Here is a 23402-nt window from a genome sequence, read left to right as displayed (position 1 = left end):
GTCAATTTTGATTATTTACATTATTCTAAAAATTATCCATTGTACCTGTTTTTGCCTTAAAGTTAATTTTACATATTCAGACAGAGTAAAGAAAGGTTTCATAAAAAAATAAGAAAGGTTTCATATTAGTAACATGAAAATGTGTACCATTATAAGAAGCAATGGGATTTAGCAAGGAGAAAAAAATAACATGAGGCTTTCAGTTGGCCACATCATCCACCATTTTTTTTTTCTGTTTCCTTTTGCAAAACTATGCATAACCATATGACTGTGTTCTGGGTATTGGCATGTAAACAGAAGGGGCATGTTCAACTTTAGGATGTCCTGTTCAAAAATAGAACCTGTTCTTTTCTTTTTCCCTCCTTGATCCTGCTGGCAAGAATGTGAATGTGATTGCTGGAGAGTTTACCACAGATCATCATGTAACTTTGAGAATGGAGTGATGTACAGAAGGGACCTTATTTCCTGAGGACTTTATGGAACAGATCTACTATTATCCTTGGACTCCTGCCTAGATTTTATCATGAAAGAGAAAAAACTTTATATCCTTTTTTATGTCACTACTATGAAGAATCTTAAAAGTACTCACCAATTAACCTAATCGCAGTTAAAATTATATATATATATATATATTTCAACACCCAAAGTTAGAGGGGAAGGGATTTATTTGACTTACACTTTGTAGAGTTTCAGTCCATAATCAGCTGGCTCCAAGACAGGAATGACAAACAGGCATGGTGGAGCAGAAACAACATGGCGTGCGCAAGGCAACAAAGGTAACAAGAGACCTTCACCAAGTCTTTCTGCCTTTTTTATCTCATCCAGACCACTGGGATTAAGGCAGTGCCAAACTAATCACTCACTTGTAGTGGTTTAGTCCCACCTCATCTGCATGAGGCTTTGGGGGGACATCTAAATACAAACCATATATATCAGAAATTACTGATAGGATAAACACCTAAATTTACATGTTGATTCTATTTTTTACACAAATTATATAATTAATGTTCCATTTAAAATTTAAGCATAATTGAGGCAGACATGGTTGTGCAAACCTGTAACTCCAGCACTTGGGAGGCTGAGGCAGGATGATTGCTGTGCATTGGAGGTCAGCCTGGGCTACAAAGTGAGTTCAAGGCCAGCCTGAACTATATAGTGAGACCCTGTCTCAAAAGAAAAGGCTACAAAAAAATTGTAAGCATAATTAAAATGTTTATTTAGTTGAATGTTAGAAATATAAGCAAAAAAGAAAAAAGATGAATGATAATCTTACTACTTAGATAATTACTTTAAAATTTGCTGATTTGTTTACATTAAACAAATCAGTATGGAGAGTCCTCAAAAAGTTAATCCCATTTTCTTCAAATTCAGTTTTTAAAAAACTATCCAGGAATCCTGACTATAGCAGGAAGTTTTACTTAGTGGCCTTTATGGTTTTAGTCAAACCTATTATCCTAGGAAAATATACTTTCTTAAAAGCCCATTTTTCCACTCAAAAGATAAATTTGATTTTTAAGAATATCATTTCATACACTAAAAATCCCCCAAGTTAGGCTAATGGTTTTAGCTTTTGATGGCAAAAGTGAATTTACAAATAGAGAGTTGGGCACTTAGTGCTCTAAAACTTTGTGACCTTTACTTGTAGGTCGAAAGATTGGAAAGTACTCACCCTATAAGTTGTAATGCTAAGGAAGCCATTAGAGTCTAAAGGTCAGTGCTCTTCCAGGTACAATTTTAGTAAATAGATTCTGTGATTTAAAAAGAGAAGAAGAAAGAAAAAGAGAGGAAGGAAGGGAGGGAAGGGAGAGAGAGAGAGAGAGGAAGGAGGGGAGGGAGGAGAGAGAGAGAGAAAGAGAAAGAGGAAGGAAGGGAGGGAGGGAGGGAGAGAGAGAAAGAGAAAGAAAGAAGGAAGGAAGGAAGAAAGAAAGAAAGAAAGAAAGAAAGAAAGAAAGAAAGAAAGAAAGAAAGAAACTCTCCTGATTCAACTGGGTGTTCCACAATGTTTCAGACATAAATTCCCGGAGTCCCTTAGCTTGCTATAGCTAAATAGGTCACAAATATTAGATATTAAGTCCAATATTAGATTATAAGTCTAAAGCTTGATTAATGATTACACACATTTATTCATGCACAGTGCTAATTTTACCAATGCAGGAAAGATTTTTAAAAGAAGGCTTTAAAAAAAACCTTAGATCTTACAGATGCTTGTTAAAAATAAAGGTGTCACAAGTTGTTTCCTATCTCTTATCAGTGAAAAAACAAGCACAAAGAGTAAAAATATCAGCTTTTCAACAAGTGTTTATTCACAGGAACCTTCCTGAAGACATAACTCATTTACACAATATCCTTGTCATTAGAATTGTTGACAAAAATTTAGAAAAAAATAATGCAAATTAATGTCAACAATATACCTATGTGCTTTTGTTTAAATCATAGCCCTGGGCTTGAATGGAATGTTTACCATTTATTAACTGTGTGTCATTAGTTAATCTATTGACTAACCTATTCTATTTTTCTTGCTTAAATTTACATTTTGAAATAACTTTTATTCTATAAAAGTAATACACACAGGGTTAAAAAACCTGAAACATACGACATAGTTTGCAATAAAAAGTACATGTTCATCTCAGCCCTTGTTTCCTTGTTGCTGTCCATATAAGCAAATTTTATTAAGGTTGTGAAATATTCTAGTTTGTTGTAGACAGAGAATAGATAGATACAATCAGACATGTAAACATATCTCAATCTATAGCTTTAAAACATATATTATTTTTATTTTAATAAGCATTTTAAAAAATGGACAAGGCTGAAAATGTCATTTTATTTTATTCAATTCAATTCATTAAAGTTGTTTGAATTTACTTTTCTATAAATTTCCTACTCAAGTCCTCTTCCTTATTTTCTTACTAGTTCTTAAATATTTTTTCCTAATTGAGTCCCAGTAATTGTTAATATATTAAGAAAGCTCTTTATTATATGCAGTACATTACAAATATTCTTCCAATTGTCACTAATTTTAGTTATAATCTATGATATGGAAAATGTTTAAATTTTATGTAGACAAGGCACCTTTCATTTGTGTGTGTGTGTGTGTGTGTGTGTGTGAGACATATCTACTTTTATGCTTCTAAATTTTGTGACATGTAGCAAGGCTTCTCTCATTCCAAGATTGACTTTAAAGTTGTCAAATAATTTCTTTTACGACCTTTAGAGATTCTTTCTTTTCTCTCTCATTCTTTCTTCTTTCTTCTCTTTCTCTCTCTCTCTCTCTCTCTCTCATTTATTAGCGTATTTACGGTATATAATGCTTATAATCCCTTGTGTGGAGTTGGTACATATACATAACCATCTTAACTCCTTGTTTCATCCCCCTTTCCCTCCCCCTCCTTCCATCTCTTGATTCAGATTCATTTTCCATTTGAGAAAGATCTATCTCCCTACTTGCTATTATCTAATTTTTATTCTGCTCTTTATTTATAATTTGGGTTTCTCATATAAGAGGAACTATGAGATATTTAAGCTTGTGTACCTGATTTATCTCCCTAACATTATGACAAAGTACATCCATTTTCCTACCAACGACAAGTTTATCTTTCTTAATGGCCCAGTAGTACATCATTGTGTGTAAATACCATAATTCTTTATCCATTCATCTGCTGATGAACATATAAGCCGCTTCCAAGATTTTATTATGAATTGTGCTGCTATAAAGTATGCTATAAGTATGCACGTATCATTGTAATATGATGTCTTTAAATGTTTCAGAAAGATACCCACAAGGGGAATAGCTGGGTCAAATGGAATTTCTAGTTTTAGTTTTTTGACTGATTACCATAGTGGTTGTATTAGTTTATATTCCTACCAACAAAGTAGAAGTGTTCCTTTATCTTCACAGCCTCATCATCATTTGTTATTATTTGAATTCTGGATAATGATCATTCCTTCTGGGGTAAGATGGAATCTCAGTGTTTCCCATTGTACCTGTTTTTGCCTTCTACAAAGCCTTTAGATGCCAATGGGAATCTAAACTGTTTGTCAACAAATCTAATTTGCATTTCTCTAACGGACACCAATGTTGAGCATTTCTTCGTGTATTTATTGGCCATTTGTACTTCTTCTGTTAAGTCATCTCAGTTGCTCACTTTTTGATTGGGTGTCTTATTTTGGGGTTCTAAGTTTTGAGTTCTTCATATATTTTTGATATTAGTCCTCTGTCTGATGACTGACAAAATTTTTTTCCTATTCTTTAGGGGTTTTTTTTATTCTGTCAGTTGTTTCCTTTCCTGTGCAGAAGGTTTTTAAATTTGATATGATCTAACTTGTTGATTCTTGGTACTATTTCCTGTGCAACTGGGGTTCTGTTCAGAAAGTCCTTTCCTGTGCCTATGACTTCAAGAGTTTTACCTATTTTATCTCCCAGCAGGTTAAATATTTCTGTTTTAACATGTAGTTCTTAGAGTTTCTTTTTATGCTTAAGTTTCTGATCTCATTGGATTTCATCTTGGTTTAAGAACTGGGCTATCCAATTGTTCATTACTACTTATTAGATAAATACTCCACCATTTTTCTTTTTGGCATGAATTTGAAAAGCTTCTTTTTATAAAAATCCTCATTATTATGAGGATTTTGGTATACATCTGGATTTTTCACTTGCCTTTTTATGTTTTGTTCTTATGTAAAAGTAAAAATTTGTTTTAATTAATGTAGCATTATATTTTAATATCTTGGAAATAAGTTCATCTCAGAAATTGTTGCACAGTTTTTGACCACTCTAAAAATTATTTGTGCATTAATTTCAGTGGGATAATACTAATGTGTAGATTAGTACAGGGAAATTTGCTGTCCTTAAATGCTGTCTTTTCCAAGTATTTAATTTTATTTGCTCAATTCTTGTTTTGTCCTTTTGCATTCTTTTAAAGTACTTTTTCATTTGTCCTGAACATTTTTTAAAGTTTATTCTATTACATGTTATTTTGTTCTTAAAGCAAATGCTTTTATTTCATTATATTTTAAAATTACTTTCACTTGTCTACAAGAAAATAATTGATTTTTGAGTATTAATGTTGTTTTGCTTTTGTTTGCAATAGTTTTTGCAGGTTTTTTTTTTCTAGCTATATAATTTAGTTATACATGTAAGCAATGATTTTATTTGCCTCTTCAGGTCTTTTCATTTGCTTCCCCTTTCTAACTGCACATCTAGAAATCTAAAGCAATGATAACTAATCACTGTGGTAGTGGCTATTATTGTCTTTTTCTTATTGAAAAAAATTTAAGCAATTTCACTGTTAAGCACAATGTTTTTCTCTATAAATCAAACAGATAGTAGAAATATCCAATAATTATTGTTTTATCAAGAATTTTTGTTGGTGATGCTTTGTGAATTTAAATGCCTTTGTATCCTTTCTGAATATGATTATACAATTGTTTCTTCTGATATAATAGAAACATAAATTATATTAATTTTCCTAAAACTGTATTTCTAATTTTTTTCTTGGTCATGATATGTTTTGTAAAGTGATGTTGGATTCTGTTTACTAAGCTATTATTTTGAATTAATATTCATACAAAATATTGGTAGTTTTTTTACTGTGTCATCAGATCTTGATATGATTATTGTGATAGATACATATGAAATATAAAAGTTTTTCTTCAGTCTCTACCTCAGAATTATTTCAATACAACCAGAACTTTCTGAGCCTTGAAATTTGTGGTAGGTTTCAGGTAAAATATAATCTGGACCTGATGCCTGTAACTTTTGATAACTTTTATAATTTTTTTTGGAATAGTGTGGTTAGATTTTATATCCCATTTAAGTCATTTTTGGTGATGTGAATTTCTTATAAATATCATCTGTGTTATTTAAGTTTTTCTAGTCCATATGTATGAAGTTGGTCAAAGATCCCTCTTAATTCTCACAATATTTAATTTAGGTTTTCAACCTAATTTCTCACTTTAAACACTTGTGTTTTCTCTGCTACTTATCACTCAAAAGTTGTTAATGATTCATTTAACTTCTTTAAAAAGTAATTTCTTGAATGCATTAATTTTAGCCTTTTTATTGTTGTAATAGTTATTCAGAAGTTTCATATTTTGTTTACTAGTTTCTTAATTCTGATTCCCTTATATTTAGTCTATTGGTGGCCACTATTTCTTATTTTGAATCCTCAATTTAGTTGTTCTATTTCTTCAAATATGGCAAGTTTTCTTTAAAGTTTAATTTTTCCTCTGATCACATATTTTTGTGTATTGTTTTCAGTATTTTTGTTTTGGTGTCTTTTCTCATCTAAATGATTTAAAAGAAGTTAACAATTTTTTAAATGTCCTAAAAATTTTAAATTTTTATAATATAGGTATTAATTACTAGTTTTATTTCACTGTAGGTAAAGTAAATAAAACAAAAATCTTACTTTTTGAAATATATTAAGATTTTGTAACATAACAAATGATCTTCCCTTATAAAGTTCTATATGTACTTGAAATGAAGGTATTTTCTTCTATATGGGGTTTAGTACATATAAATCATACTTACTCTATTAATTTTTTAAATTTGTATTTTATATTTTGTTCTACTTGAAGATGAAGGCATCTATTATTATTTTATATTTCATATATCCATTTATCTTTATATATGAAAGGCTTTGCCTTAGGAATCTTTATGCTGTTATTCAATATAAGACTATTTATGACTATTGTGCTTCCTGTGAATTATCATTGTACAATTTTGTCTAATGCTTCATTATGTCTAATGCTTCTTTGCTGTGAATTTAACTCCTGTCTGATATCCTAGCCCCACATAATTTTGTGTTTTTATTTACATACTATAATGTGTTCACTCTCTATCTTTCATCCATTCTGAGACTCAGTTTTAGAAACATTTTTTGTGTTTAGCATATAGTTGAATTTTTGTGATTCAGTCTGAAAATCTTTTCATGCAAAGTCTATAACACATTTATTGTATGTGTGTTTTCATTCTGCTACAATATTTTAATTTTGACATTTAGCTCAACTTTTGTCTTTTATATTTTGCTACATTGTCTGAACTTACTATGCTTCATTTTTATACATGTGTTTTCATATATGTATGTGTCCTTTTTAAAATTCTACTTAATGGTCTGTGTTTGCTTAATTTGCCTCTTACATGCATTTTCCTTCGAATGATTTGAAAGGGTTATCATCTTCTTCATGGTTTATACTATTTGGTTTTACAATTTTATATAATGTGTTTAATTCAATTTCTAAGACATATTATCTTGATTTTCCCAAAGATTGCTAAATATATTTTCACTTTGTCCTACTTCCATTTCCCCATCCAACTTGTTTGGGTATTATCCTTAGTTCTTGTAATAGCTTTTATTCAGCCTTTAAATGATATTCTGAATTCTATTCTAGGTAATATGGCAAAGAAGTTATCAGAAAAGACTTCCCAGGAGTGTTGGAGACAATATTTAATCTTGAAGTGAATAATTGACCTCAGAAGAGACTGAGCTCTAAATCATGAGAAAGTTTGGCTCCACAGAGTGAGAAAAAGTAGTGTCACTGGTAATTTCCCAGGAAGCATCCAACATTTGCTGGTGGCTCACATCCTGGGCCCTAATGAACCATTTCTACTTAGGACCTAAGGAAGCTAAGCTTGTTCAAGGAAAAAAGTTTGGATCAGAGACACCTGCATGAATCCAGAAGTCCCCAAAGTGACTCTTTTAGTGAAATGAAAAATATATTATAATTAACTATATTATACAATTAATTTTAATTAATGAACAGTGTGTTAATAAACCAAACCTAACAGTCAGTGGAGGGAAATAGGAAACAGATGGTTAGCTGTCTTAGACTTGGTTCTCAGTAGAAGGGTTTGGGAAAATATTTCCATGAAAATTCAAAACCACAAGCAAGCCTTTACATGGGTTTGGAGATGGATTTCAAAGAAGTCAATGACCTTGAAAAACCCAGAGCTAAGAATATAATTTGAACTGGTTCTTTCTAGGTAGTGCCTCTAGGTGATTGAGAGAAATAAAAATAAATCATATATAAAACATTTTCAACTTGAGCTTCAAAAATTTTCCATAGCCAAAATTCCAATGACTGAATTTAGAATTAAAAAAATGTTTTTAGTGAGGAAATAAATCCCCATGAGCAATAGTCAACAGAACAAAAACAACAACAGCAGAAGTCAAAAACAAAAAAAATTACCAGCAGCAACAACATATTAAGACTACACGTTAGATACACTAAGACTTCAGGACTAGAAATTATTATATGCTAGATATAAAAGGGATGTGTAATATTCTTAAAGAAAAAGAAGACTCTTAAGTATGAATAAGAAACAAATGACAATGAAAAATCACCAGGCAAAATAAAAAATGACCCAAAGAACTTTAGAAATCAAATTAGAAACTCAATGGGCTAAATTGTAGATTAGACTAACAGCTGATTGAATAGAGCAAAGGAACATAGTGGGAAGAGTAGGGTGGTCTTATAAAAGCCTAATCAATTATCCTGGGGTGGGTGGGATAATAGAATTGGGAGAAGGCACTACTCAAAATAATATTGGCTGAGAATTTAGCAAAAATAATAAAAACACAACCAATCCCAATAAAACTCAAGATCAAGAAAAAAGGAAAAAGTCATCTAGATACACAGTGCAACTACAGATTGCAAAAGACAAATAGGAGTTCTTAAAGAGGGATGGAGAAAAAACACACACCAGATAAAAGGAATGTCACTTTGATTGAGACCATCAGATGAGAGGATATCTTTGAAATGCTAAAAGAAAATAACTGTCAACCTAGAGTTGTACAGCCAGTAAAACATCTTCCAATGTAAAATTAACACATTTCTAACAAACTATAAGATCTCTTTTCTAAATAAGTTTCTACAAGGAGAACTTCAAGGCAGAGAAAAAAATTGATCTCTAAAGAAGAACTGTGATGGAGGAGAGAATGCTAAGAAAATACATTGGTATATCTGTAGGGAAATCTGGTTGTAACATTAAAATAGATCTCTTTTCAATGAAAGCATTTCAGAAGACTGTCCTTTTTTACATAACACACTTAGCACAATACTGTTAATTGAGGCTGGGTGGGATGCCAGGGTCAGACTGCTGATTTAGTTGGTAGATATCAATGTTCACTCCATCTCTCAATTTTCCCCAAAATTTGTTTACCACCACCAGAAATAATTCATCTATACATAAAATGTACATAATATATAAAATAGTATTCGCCAGTATGAAGATCTAATAATTTCAACAATTTTTGAACTATGAATATCATGGTCGTGCCGTATACCAAACTAGGAACAATAGCCATACCAAAACTATGAAAATCAGTCTTTTAAATCCTGACATACTTTATTTGTATTAATGATGAAAGTAGAATATGGCATAGAATATGATAGAAAACCGGTCAGTTCACAATACAATTTTTACTTCCCCAACCAGCATGATGAGATTTCAAGTTTTCTTTGTTTTTCTTTTTAATAAGTCATTATGATGTCATCATGAAATCATTTCTAACCCAGTAGTGCCAGCTATTACTACTGTTTGAAATATAGTTATGTCTTTCAGCTGTGGCTAGGTAATGATATTAAGTCTGAATTTTCTTTCAAAAGCAATTTATTCATGTCACCACTTATGACTCTATGCTTGTTCATGGCTTTTTAAATGGGATCTGTTTTACCATTTGGTTCTTCTTCCTCAGCACATTTTGCCTTTTGTAAAACACGTACATTTCCAGCAATGCAATAATAAATGATGACCAAGAGAAAGAACTGAATTAGAATGTAAAGTTACTTCCCAAAATATTTACATATGCTGACCAGATTTATAAAGAGCAAAGGGGAAACCCATTGCAATCATAAAAGAAATGTCCACAATCCCATATTATAACAAAAATACCAAACTGTGGTATCAAACCCTCAAGTAACTACTTTTATGCTCACACCTCCATCCAGTGATGAAATATAACCAATAAAATAAATTAATGTTCAGAGTAATGTGAACTCTCTTCATAAAAAAAAGCCTTACCTCTTTAAAAGGGAACAATATGTAAAGCAAAGTCTCCAGTTTTGTATCTTGACTGCAGGGGTAAACTACACATCCCCAAATGACCTTGAGTTGTACACACTGAGTACAGATCTCAGTGTCCTTATTTTGATGTTGATTTATAGTCACTTAAGATATAACCATTGTGAGGAAACCTGTGAGGGGTGTAGAGGACTTCTCTGTGTTATCTCTGCAACTTGTGAATTTATAGTTATTTTTAAACAAAAGGGTTTTTATAAATCTAACTTTTCTCTTTTCAATTTTGTAAAAGATGAAGGTGGGGATTTTTTACTGGCCCTGGGGAAAACGCAGTATCAGATTGGCTTTCTGGTCTCCATTCTGAGGGCTCATACCTCTGTCAGGTTTTTCTTTCTTTTCTTCACCATGTCACCTGCCAGTGTCAGGATTCTTCTCACCTGAGCTGAGACACAAATCCCAAAGCCTGTACATGTTTCAGCAAAGCAGATATTGAAAACCTGTGGGAAAGGAAGCATGAAGGGCTGTGAAACCCAACTCATCTTATTTGTATTTGCCTGCTAGTTCATCCTGCCACAGTTACACACTCATAGTATCTGCTACCATTCACCAAATCACTCAGCCCTTAAGATGTGTCTTCGCAGCGAATCCTTTCAACCCACCACAGGTCTGGTAAGATCAGACTTACACACATTTGACCTTAGACCATAGCACCATGTTGGCTTTGTTAGAGATGCAATATTCATTTAATCTCTATTGTTCAAAAATTATTTGGGTAATAAATTTGTTCAAAAAATTTGGCTTAAATTCACTCTTTTAGCAAATTTATAAAGAAAGAGATTTGAACACTGGATCCTTACTATGAAGATTTTTGTTTGGCAAGTTCTCAGCAGTAGGTAATGTGCTTTACAGGGAATATCTCACCTGATTCCCCCAAGAATTTACAAAATTGGTCCTGCCTTTGTTATTTTTTCCCTCTTTTGACAGAGCGAAAGAAGCATAAAGTGGCATAAAGAAGCAGGGGGCTTGGTGAGGCAAGTAGAGGACCTAGAGTTTGAAGCAGGGGTTCCCAATTCAAAGTTTCTGCTTTTAGCCCCTTTGCTGTTCTGCTTATTACAGAGGTCACCATAGCTGTAACAAAAACAAGGTCCTTAGGTACTTTTGAGTTGTTGATTTATCCAGAACCCAAGTATCCAAATAACCAATAACTACAGAGCACTAAAGCTTCATACAATAAATACCAGGTTCTCTGAAAAAAATTAATTCTCATATTCAAATAAGTATGAGGAAATCAATATTAAAGATGCATATATTTATTAACAAGATTAAAGAGATAAAACTTATTAGTACGCTTTTAATACATAATAAATATTTTCATCATTTGAAAGTTTTTTTAAAGAGACCTCTTAGAAATTATAGTGCTCGATTATGCATTATAAATCTCCAAGAGGGAAGTATATACATTTCCCCAGCATATTTAACTACAGGACCTTTTTGTCTTCCATGGCACACTTATCACATTTTAGACTCTGATGTTCATAGTAAGCTGAAGAAACAATATTCTCCCTCTGTTCTGGGTGATACTTTTTATTCTCTGCCTTTGGAGTAGCCTTGACTGTGAGGCATCAACACATCTAATCCATCACACCTGTGCTCCTCCCCGCATCCCACCATCTTCCATGAGCTTTTCTTGCTTTTTATTTCTTGTTTGCTGCCTCCTCGTTTTGGAAATCTTTCTGACTCTCTACTTTGGCCAAGAACAGCTTTGACTCACAAGCTTAGCAGGCAGTGAGTGTGTACCCTCTTTCTGGGTGGTACAGAGCCAAATAACAGATCTGTTTTCAAGAGCATCTTGGACTCTTTTTGACTAGTTTTTCTATTGATTTAGGATCAAGACCTTGTGCTTTTTGTCCAGACAAGTAGACATTCTGAATTTTTCTAAAGTAACTGATAATCTTATTTTACTTATGTTGTTAACACAAGAGAGCAGAACTGTTTATGGTAAAATAACAGTCTAATAAAGCATATCATAATATATGCATACACATATAAATTATTTTATTATATTTACTTATATTAGAAGTTTGCTCAATAAATTTGGCATCTTCCCACAGAAAATGAATAGATGCTTAACACTTAAAGTGAACACTGTAAAAAGCTAGTTAAAAACAATGATTAAGAAAACTTTGACAAGTAGATCTTGTACCTATATTTTGTCAGGAAGTATTACATGTTATAACCCCATTTTTCATCTCTTACAGCACCAAGAAGAAACACTTGGTATTGTTTTAGATTTCATCAAGTCAATTAAAAAGCAAGGCATTTTATTTTGAGAACTTCATACTACAACCAACATCAGGTTTAACATGGATAGGTGCATTATTTCATAATAAAACCCCATTCTATAAGAATAGAAGTACCAACATTGCTTTTCTGTTTATTTTGAACCCTACTTATTTTAAGAGTAAGGAAGAAAAAACCCAGGGAGAATTATCAGGTGTTTCATGGAAAGATAATAAAATAAAAATAAATTTAATTATAAAATGAGAAACATTTCAATTCATACATAGGGTGAATATTAGCATATATATTATAAAACAAAATATGCAAAATTGTAATATTTTTCTACCAAATTCCTTAACTTTGTTAACAAATATTTTGGGCTTACAATATAAAATCTGTGGTAAAAGAAATAGTAATAAAATGCTTTCAGTTGATTTTACAACTATTTTGCTAGTAGTCATGAACCATAAGAATAAAAATTAGAACATTCTGCTTTTGAAATTAGGATTTTGAAAAGAAACTGTCTTTAGGATGTTTTTCTTGGACTCTGAAAATTATCAAAAGTATTTGTTTCCTAATATTTGTTTATGACAGGCCAATTTAAGCAGAGAATTCCTTCTTCCTTCAACTGAGCTAATTTTAATCAGACTACTATTTCTCCATTTGTTACTCTCCTAAGGCTCCTCCAGTTTTGAGTGACTGCAGATGATTTGAGTAATAGAAAGTGTCTTAGAGGGTCATGCACAAAAATAACAAATGCTAATTCAGGCAGAAAACAATAGATTTTTCATATTTATACACACAGAGAAAATTTATATCTTAGTAGAATGTAAAAAAAGGCATGAATCCCCTATTCAGATTAATATTTTTGCCAATAATATTTTATTTTTATCTTATTTAAATTAATCCTCGTATATTTCCCCAATACCAAAATCAAAATAGAACTCATTACTTTGCAGTAAACTGTTACCCATACAAACCTACAGATATAAATCAATTTTGGTTCTACTTAACTCTAGAGTTGCCAGATAAAATACAGGGAGCTGAGAAAAATTTGAGTTTAGAAAAACAAGCAACTTTCAGAGTAATTATGTCCCAAATATGCCTTGTATGAGGCATATTACTACTTACAAATAATTCATCATTTATCTAAAGTTTAGATTCAGCTAGGCACATCAAATTTTTGTTTGGTAAATCTGGCAAACTTAACTCCTTTGTTGTTTTTATTTCTGTATGTCCGTAAGTCATAGGGAACCACCCAAAGTAGTACTTTTTTCATAAAAATCAGAATATAGGAAACCTAATTTCACATACAGGCTATGAAGAAAGAAACACAACAGTAGTATATGCTGGGGTTCAAAATAGCAGTATTCTTTAGCCATTTGTAATTGGGTCATGAAAAGTAGAAATCTAGAAAACAAAGACATTGCTTCAAACAATCAGGCTGTAATAATTGATAAAAGTTTAGCACCTTCATTCTAATTTAAATTTGTATGCCTGAGAAAATTAGCACATAATTTGGTAAGATCTATGGCAATTACTTAAGAAGAGGAGCAGGTGTAATTGAGCATGCACTCTTGTCATCCTGTCACTCTGAGAGCATGTACCCTCGCCATTGAGGAAATGTGGGGAGGCCAGAAGCATTTGTTGAAACCTTATTTTGTGTATGCGTTCTGGAGACGAAGGAGATGGTCAGAGAGAGGTTCATTGTTGTAACATTGGAATGTGGGCCCCTAGGTAAATTAGTATCAGAAGGGACCCAGCCAAGGCTGAAAAGTAACACTTTACTTGATTAAACTGTCCAAGTTAAATCAATATCAGGACCAAGAGTTAAAAGACACATTATTTGTTTAGAGAAGTGATCAAGATTTTTAAAAATAGATGTAATATACTTGGCAATTTAAATGTAACTGCTTGTCAAGTGTTGTTGTTAAGTCTACAATTTCTCCTTTTTGTTTTTGAGAGCTTTTTATCTTAATTTTCTTCATGCAAGATTCACAAAATTAAGCTGTTTAGTAGGACTGCAGCATTTATTTTGCTTGATTTCCTTTCTGATCATTTCTTAACACTAACAGAAAATACTCTTAACAACCACCTGAAAAGATTTACCTACATATCATGATAAAAGACTCAGTTAACTTCTGTTTCAAAGTAATGAACTGTCAACCAACAGAGCAGTGAACTCTGAACTTGAAGAAAACTGGAGAAAGTTAGCTCATCTGCCTTCACCTAAAAGAATCAAATGCTTTTCTAGAATTAATATATGCGTTATATATTTCCAAGGAGAATCAAATGACAGCTTCTGCAAAGATTGTCTTAACTGGAATACTTTACAAAGAATGCTATTTAGCATGAATTTACCCCTAAAATGCATTGCCTATTGGACTAATGATTTCATTGGATGGGTCATTCCCAGAATTCCACTGTAGGGGTCATTTTTGGTCAACACTTTACTTACTCATGAAAAACCTGAGTCCTTAAAGAATTTACAGTCTTTACCTGGGGTCCTTTTGGGTTTTTTCCTTTTTCCTTCAAACCTATTCTACTTTAAATCTTTCCTTCACTGAAATAGCGTGAAAGGAACCTCCAGGCAATGATGTGGATTTTTCCCCCTTTCAAGACAACAGGCATTTGCTAAGTTTCAGGGAAGCACCTGTATTAATTGTGTTTCCTGCTTCTGTGTTGCTTTTGTTTGCAATAAAAGACTTCATCTCAGGTGAGTTAACCTTGCTTTTTAGCAAGGGCACCTGCAGTTATCTTGGCGCTATTGTAAATCAAAACATGTTGAGCCTTTAAAGAGGGAAATAAAGAGGTGCTGACAAGAGGGGATGCCAGTAGGATTAGGCGACTTTCTCACCACTTGTATTATCTGGGACACAGAACAACTGAGTCACATTAAATTACAGGGGGGAGAGAGATTCCCAGAAATTCCACAGAGGGGAGGTTGACTGATGTCTGGGGTAAGCCTGGGAATCGGAGGGGGCTGTGAGGAGGTATGAAAGGACAACGCCCTCCTTAGCCTCGGGCTTCTGTAATTGACGAAGATTTCTTAGCTTGTGATTTGATACAGCCAAACCCTGTTATAGGTACTTGCCCCCAACTGAGACCAAGGCTGGAGTGAATAAGAATTAGGTGACTCACTGGTATGTACAATACATGCATTCACATCTATTAGGATAAATGACACGTTGCTCCCGTTAAGCACAGGCAGCTGGAGATTGTCATATTCTGAAAATGACAACTGTTATTTATTTATTGAGATATTTATACAGATTCTTCCTGGGCACAGAGAATGCATTTTTCAGCAGCACTATGACACCGGGCTGTCACGTGTCTGGTAGAGAACTTAGAAAACCATTAGCACAAGTGGAGACAAAGCACATGTACTCAGGGCAGCACTCTGTAGGAGCAGAGATTTATAAAGTTGAATGTGGCAGGTTTTTAAGTGAGGCCCAAGTCATTATCTTAACAGGGCTTCAAACTACTATACTTTGAAGGAAAAAGGATTGTTTTTTTTTCCCACACATTATGATTTCGGTCAAAGGGCTCACATTGTACAACTCGGGGGCTACAACTCTGGGGGCATGTTCGTCAGCTGGTGTAGGAGGGATGGAGAAGCTGTTCAGGACCAGAAACAGTCCTTTTAGTCTGCTTTTCACAAATCACAGTCGTTTAACCTCTGAAGAAGTCACTTTCTTACTCTCTGCTAAAATTTTCCTTGTATTTAAAGAGGCACACTTTCTTAAAATGATGTCTTTCTAAGTAGGGGCCCTGTTCAAACGATCCATTCCTAGGTCACACCTAGTATCTGCTGAGTGAGACAGTCTGGAGTGCAGTCTTGGACGAGCCTGTTACCAAGTTCCCTCAGATGTTTCTTTTGCACACAGAGCATTGCAAACCTTTATCTTGGAAGGATAGGGAAGTGTATGTAAATGAGTGCATTTTGCAAGTCATAGATTCTAAGTACTGGTTAACACTCATTCACAACAACAAATAAGGCTTGATGGAACTCCAGTTAATGCAGAATAGCTACACCTTCTGCCACTGTTCATAAGAGGTGCTGTCCTTTTCTAATTATACATACAAGGACTGCGTATAACCCTTTCTAGAGAATATTTTACATACATTCTTTAAAAATTCAATATTTTCTTTTTCTGGTATAAAAAGTATTTTCTTATGTAAATAAAATATAGTATTAAATTTAAATGATACATAAGGTTTTTAAAATTTCACATCCTATAATTTTCACTGCTCAAAAAACAACTACCGTCATCATCTTGGTACATATAGTTTCATATTTATATGTGAAAATAAAGATTTTTTAAAAACAGAACTTGGATTATTATTATTTTATTGCTTTGCATTCTGTTTCATGCAAAGACATATGGCAACTAATTTTCAAGTGAAAAAATATACTATTATGGAGCATTGTAAAATGGTGCATGCAACCATGGTATGAATGTATAATAAGGTATTTAACACCTGATTTCTGAATATGTAGGTTATTTCCAATTTTGCTGTTATATTCAATGGGATAATGTCAATCAGAAGAACTTGCTGGATAGTTTGTCTCTTGTGTGGCAAATTCATACAATGGCAATGACTGAATACTTGCCATTAGAAGCAGATTGTGAATAAACTCATGGGTTCTGACACACTAGCTGAATGGACAATCCCCAAGATCCATTCCTTTTCATCTGCTTACCCACCACACCAGGAGCTCCTTCCAACTTCATTCCTCTTCCTATGAGGATTCTGAGGCTATGAAAATCCACACCCCTTACCAAAAATAAGTAAATAAAATAAAATAATATTAAATGTTAACTTGAAACTCCTGTCTCTACATTTAAATTTAATAACTGTGTCTTTAGCAATCAACTGCTTTGAGCAAGGATGCACATAGGTCATGCCTTAGGGTTAACTTTCAGAGGAACAAAAGCGAGACTTTTTATGACTAATGAAGTTTAAACTTTACAGCCTCTTGTATGGATGGGCATCTCCTAGATCTCCTTTTTCCCCCAAATTTATAAAATTGTTCTGATATCAAAAAACAAACTTGGAGAGAGGTTTTGAAGCACTTTGATAAAATAAGTGAGAGTTCATCTTCAATGTACTTTTGATATGAATGTTTATGAAGGGTACCATTTTGTCATCTATAAATGGACTTTAAAAACTAAAAGGAAACTCAGAAAAAACCCAAATAAATAGAAAACAACGAGCAATAAAGTCAAACGAAGAAATCAATAGATACAGAGCAACAACATAAACAAAAAAATTTCAAATTAAAAGAAACAGTAATTGTTTCAGAAAGGTATTTTGATGGTGTCAACCACAACATTCTGTAGTTAATGAATATATTTAAATTTTAAGAGTATTTAAGATTAGTCACTGCAATTAAACTTGAAATACCTAAAAATATTATAGAACCCATATAAAGAAATTAAGCATTTCCCCAAATTTCAAAAGGATTCTAGCGCAACCACTGTGGAAATCAGTACGGAGATACCTCAAAGAACTAGGGCTAGAGGTCCCATTTGACCCAGCTATTCCCCTGCTGGGTATCTTTCCCAAAGAATGAAAAGAATCATACCACAGCGATATATGTGCACCCATGTTTATAGCAGCACAGTTTGTCATAGCTAAAGCTTGGAAACAGCCCAAGTGCCCATCGACTGGAAACTGGATAAAGAAGATGTGGGCTTTTTATAAAATGGAGTACTGCTCAGCCATAAAGAATGAAAAACTAGAGACATTTATAGCTAAATGGATACATATTGAGGCTATACTCTTAAGTGAAATAAATAGGACACACATGTGTAAATACCAAATAGTTTCTCTGGTGTGAGAAACTAAAAGTGTAAATAAGGATTAAAATGAACAAAATGAATAATTGATAATTTGAAATAGGAAGAAAAGTTCCAAAGGTGTAGGGGTGGTGGGAGGGGAAGGGGAAAAGAAAGAAGGGAAAGGAAAAATTATGAGAAAAGAAAAAAAAAATGGAAACGAAGTCTATGTAAATAGGGAAGTGTGGAGGGGGTGAAGGGCGCACAGGGAATGGGGAAAAAATAAGAACCAAGATACATCACGTACAGGTACAAGCACCCAATGATAAATGTAAACGTATTGTATACCTAAAATGTACCAATAAAAGAATTTAAGGAAAAACAAAAGGATTCTAAAAATTTATATGGCATCATCAATAACATATTGCAACACTGAAAGAAACTTTTCTTTAATATAAAGTTTTACAATCAATGCTGCTACAATGAAGGCAGAGTTTTCTTTTTCCCCATGAAAATGTTAAAAACCCATTGTCATATGAAGAGGTAAACAAAGACTTCCCTCCCAAAGTAAGAATAATAGTATCACAGGTAAGTTAGGCAGTTAATTTTTTAGAAGTCATACTATTCTTTTTGATTTTATGATATTGTGATGTTGTACATTTGTAAGTTCTTTTTTTTTGGTACTGGGGATTGAACTCTGGTCCTTGTGCTTGGGAGGCAAGTGGTAGAACCACTGAGCTAAATCCCGGTCCCGTTTGTCAGTTCTTTAACATTTGTCTCTTATTACACGATTCATTTTTGTGCCTTTTTTTTTTTTTTTTTTTTGATACCGGGGATTGAACTCACTCGGGTTCTTGCGCTTGCGCAGCAGTTGGCGAAACCACTGAGCTAAATCCCTGGCCCTGTGCCTCATTTTATATTCCTAATTTTTGTTCTTTTTATTTAAGAAAGGCCTCCCCCTCACTGATATGAGCTTCAGGCCCTATATAACCTGGATGCAACCTTGGCGTTGTCCAAACCCATAAAGCTCAGTTGCATCAACATTAATTTACACCAGGAAGGTGTTTGTGGCCAGCAAAGAGTTTGTGTGGCCCTCTTGATTATGAAAGAAAGGAGAAAGCTTTGCAGCCTTGGAAAGAGGAGGGGGAGGGAATGGAGAAAGTCCTGTGGAATAGTTGGACACAGTGGACTTGGGAAACTGTAAACAGGTAAAGTAACTTTCTGAAGCAGGGTGTTAGGTCTTTAAGTGGTTCTTAAATACATCACAAAGGTAGCAGATGAAGATCAGAATGTTAGGGAACAACTTGCTTGTAAAACCCAGAGAGCAGTAGTTGATCTGATAACTGGAGGATTCTTAATAGCTGAACACAAATAAACCACTTGTAAATGCCCCTGGGCTGGCTGCTTCACAATCCCTTTCACATGGCAGCAATATATGGCCAGTAATTACCATAATGAGCCACCAGAAGGCATCTATTTGTTAGCCCTGGAAGAGCTTGCATCTGGCTTTTAGGTGTGAACCAAGGAGAGGCAAATCACAAGGAACATTTGAATATACTTTTCCTCCAGGCAGCTACTTATTTGAACAGCTGCTTATGAGGCACACAGCAACATTAAGAGTCTGTCCAATTCGGGAGGCCTTGTTCATCTTTATTTCTATTTTTTTCTTTGAAGTACAGGACCAGCCTATTTTCTCCCCGGGTAATAATTTCTCCAAATTAAAAGTGGTTACCCGACTTAAAACCTGTGACAAGTCTATTGTGTTGACCTCTACAGCTGGGAGAGGGTGGAGGTTGCCAGGGAAATGGGCTCTAGAAATGAAACATGGAACACGCTCTGAAGTCACGTGCCAAATTGTTTGGTTTTTAGATTAGATTTCATAGGAAAAATGATCCAGAGCTTGCTTTCTTTCTTTTTTGTCTTTGTCAAAACAAAGAGTGTATAACAAAGGCAACATTTTGAGCCATCTGCTGAAAATACAAAAATATTTTCATCAAAATAACAAATTGGTGGTTTGTTGTGTCAGCTTCCACATTTAATAATTCCAGTAATAAGCAGTCCCCAGATATTATATAGAGGCACATTTGCTATCTGAAGAAAAGGGAGGCATCTAGGTATGTAAGAAATGAGCTTTAAAATGACAGTGGAGCTGGCATTGCAATTGGAGACTGGGAATTGTTTTGAGGGGAAAGTAGCGTTGAAACAGACAGGAAGAGACAGTCTTGAAATCTTTGTAGCTCTTCAGCTAGGAATCAAAACAAATGTTGCTTTCCTTTACCACTGAGTATTGTCTCCTGGTCAGGGTGGTACTGTTCAATGCCTTATGCTCTGCTTATGAAAAAATGTTAAAAGTGCTGTATATTTCTTGAGCTCTTAGGTGTCTTATGTGAAATAATGCCTCTAAAACACTGAGGAACATAAACAAAAGTGACAGGTATTCTTTAATCACTCAAAGTTTACCTTAACGAGATTTACACAGAACTTGGAAGAGGTGTATCAGAGGTTTGCCTTGACATTCGTGGATCACTGAGCAGTTCCAAATGCCTCTAAGAAGATTATCAAGTGATTGTGTTTTCTGAAGTTTCCTGATCTCTCCTTTACCTAGAAGTCAAACTGTAGGCATTTGGTAGTTTACCCTTGAGATATTAGAAGGACACAAGATGACAGAGTAAATAAAGTGCAAGTCAGTATTGTAGATTCCCTGGATAGATTCATCAGCTTGCAGTTTTCTTTTGGACTGCTGCATTTTATTATATTTTTAGTGTAATAAAGAACTTTAAAGTCATACATATCTATTTGTCTAAATCTATCTATCCATCCAACTATCTGATCACATGGCTAAAGGATCTAACAGTACAAGAACTCTGAACACCTCAGTAACCTCTGAATTCAATTAGGCTGGTTATCTCCTACGCACTCATTCTAAATGACTATGGGTGTTTTTTCCTTGTTTTTTCTGATCATCCAAATAAACACCTACATATATATTGTTTTCATCTGTTTATGTCAAAGTCTACACTGGGCACACCATTCCATAACACCTTTCTACTTGTCCTTTAACAATTTATCTTGTACTTATTTTTATCTCAGCACATGATTTCCTCATTCATTTTTAGAGCTGTGTAATTTCTCATTGTTCAAATGGATTATTTAATCCAAACTGTAAATTACTGAATCCAAACCGTAGAATTTTCAAGTCCCAGTCACTCTTAGAAATAGCATTAAAAAATATGATGTGGCAAACTCTACTCTCATTTGTATTAAACTTTGAATTAAACTTTTATTTTCCTGTAGCCTCACTTTTTAAGTCTCTGGAAAACATAGTGAATCATGGGATTACTTGAAAGAAAACCCTTACTTATGAATTAAGATAAAATGCACAGAACTAGAACAGACTCAACTAACAACATTTAAGATGAGATTAGTTCTCAGTAGGTTTTTGTCCTGGGTTACCCATATTCTATGGGATGTTTGTCATGCCCACTTTATTTTCTTTACATATTGTATAAACACTCAGACTTACTTTGATTTCCCCCCCAAACATAGGAACAGCTGCCCTACATAGCTTTGTCTCTCAGACCACAGAACTCATGTTTCTTTAAGGCCTTCCTACCTCTCTGATCCTACTTTTACATTTAATTAAGGTAATCCTTCAACCTACATCCTCTTCTAGACCCCATTCTCCTTTCTTTCTAAGCTGTTATCCATGTTCCACCTGAAGCAGGAGATCATATTGCAGTTTTGGTCCTAAGCTCATTAGAGAAGAATGCATCTGGCATTTCTCTTGGAGGAAAATGAGCTTTCAAGTTCTAATTGGAAAGATCTGAAGAGAGTAGAACTGCAAGGTCTTTTTGACCATGGGCCCCAGACCATTGACCACTGATATATATATATATATAGATATATAGATAAGAAAAACATATGGTCTGTGAGCTTAGTTTGCAGTTGTTGTTTGCCTGTTAAGTAAAACTAGACTTACATTTTTATTTTACATCTACCCTGTTAGATAAAATTGTGTAGTTACATTCAGATTGTAACTGAGATTAATATGTTTCTCTTTAATGAAATTGTATGGAATTTGTGGATAACCCTGGAAAATTTTAAAAGTTCAAATAAAGGGAAATACAACTAAGAGTGAGAGTAGGAAAGAAAAACAGAGAATAAATGAGAAAACAAGAGACAGGGAGAGTGAGAGGAAAACAGGAAGGAGGGAAGAAAGAAAGGAAGGGAGGGAGGGATGGAGGAAAGAAAAAAATCTCTTTTAGATCTGAATTTAGTGCCTTTGTCTTACTGCCTGTCAAGATGAAAGATTTAGGACTTTCTCAGGGTGGAAGCTAAAGCATAAGCACTGTTTTGCATGTGCAGGATGAAGCTAATGAATAATATCCTTCCCCTGCTTTTTCAGCAAAGGTATCAGGACTCAAAGTCTTTTTAGTGCAGAAATGGAAGAGACAGTGGAGTAGCAGAAAACAGAACAGCAAATAATAAAAACCCAAAGTAATGATAAATAGTTCTCTGCCGACGTATTACCAAACTGCATGCAGTCACCCAGTGCTCCTTTATGTGTCCATATGCCTATCCCCTTCTTATCCCATTCCCACAGACGCTCCATAAATATTTCCTGATGGTACTGATAGTAGGTTATATTATGTCCCCACTTGGTTTACACATGATATGATAAGACAATCATTAGATATTCTACTATTAAGTAATTTTTCTAACAATGCTTTCTTTCCCAATTCCTCTTTTGAAAAATGACATGTATTTTGCTCTTACAAGGTTTTAAAACAGAGCAAGAGGACTAGCAGATTCCCTTCCTGCCCTTCTGACCCACACCCATTCTCGGGTCAGCACCCTGGCCGATCTTTATATAGTCACTAGAAAATAGGTGCCAGATTCTCTTCTTGCAGTTTAAACACGGGCTCTGCCTGTATTTATTTTCACCTGTTGAGAATGCAGATCCATTAAAGTATTGAGCCAAGCATGCAGCTTTCTTCTGAAATAATCATAAAAGGATTTATTTCCCTAAGAATATCTTAGCCTATCTAAACATCTGCTATTCAAAAGTGATTACTTGGGAATTTCCAGGTCACACAGGAGCAGGACAGTCTGTTGCTACTGGGTTCATTTAGACAAAAACCAGTAACCAAACATTTTGCGGTAAGGCAGAGAGTGTTTTAAAAATTAGTTCAGTTTGTATTTAAGGAACTTAAAGTATGAGTGTTTACATACTTTTAAATGTCATCCTTCATTTAATTTAATTTTAATTAATCTATATAATTGGCCCTTCTGCTAAAGTCTTATGTAGCAAATGTAGAGAA

General features: G+C 33.8%; 1 protein-coding gene across 2 annotated transcripts in view; it reads right to left on the bottom strand.

Moving 5' to 3' along the window:
- Slc25a13 (solute carrier family 25 member 13) overlaps nucleotides 1–10440 on the bottom strand; it is a 423604-nt gene extending 413164 nt beyond the window's left edge. For both annotated transcript variants that reach the window (XM_087204454.1, XM_087204455.1), the window contains exon 1: nucleotides 10393–10440. In XM_087204454.1, coding sequence (XP_087060580.1) covers nucleotides 10393–10425 — 33 coding nt within the window. In that variant the 5' untranslated portion in view covers nucleotides 10426–10440. The remainder of the gene's footprint in view (nucleotides 1–10392) is intronic.
- Nucleotides 10441–23402: the final 12962 nt, after the last annotated feature.

This window comes from Heterocephalus glaber, unplaced genomic scaffold (genome assembly GCF_053883595.1).
Source record: "Heterocephalus glaber isolate CG9 unplaced genomic scaffold, H.glaber_assembly_v1.0 deba00000546, whole genome shotgun sequence".
Lineage (NCBI taxonomy): Eukaryota > Metazoa > Chordata > Mammalia > Rodentia > Bathyergidae > Heterocephalus > Heterocephalus glaber.
This window is presented reverse-complemented; position numbering and strand designations above follow the sequence as displayed.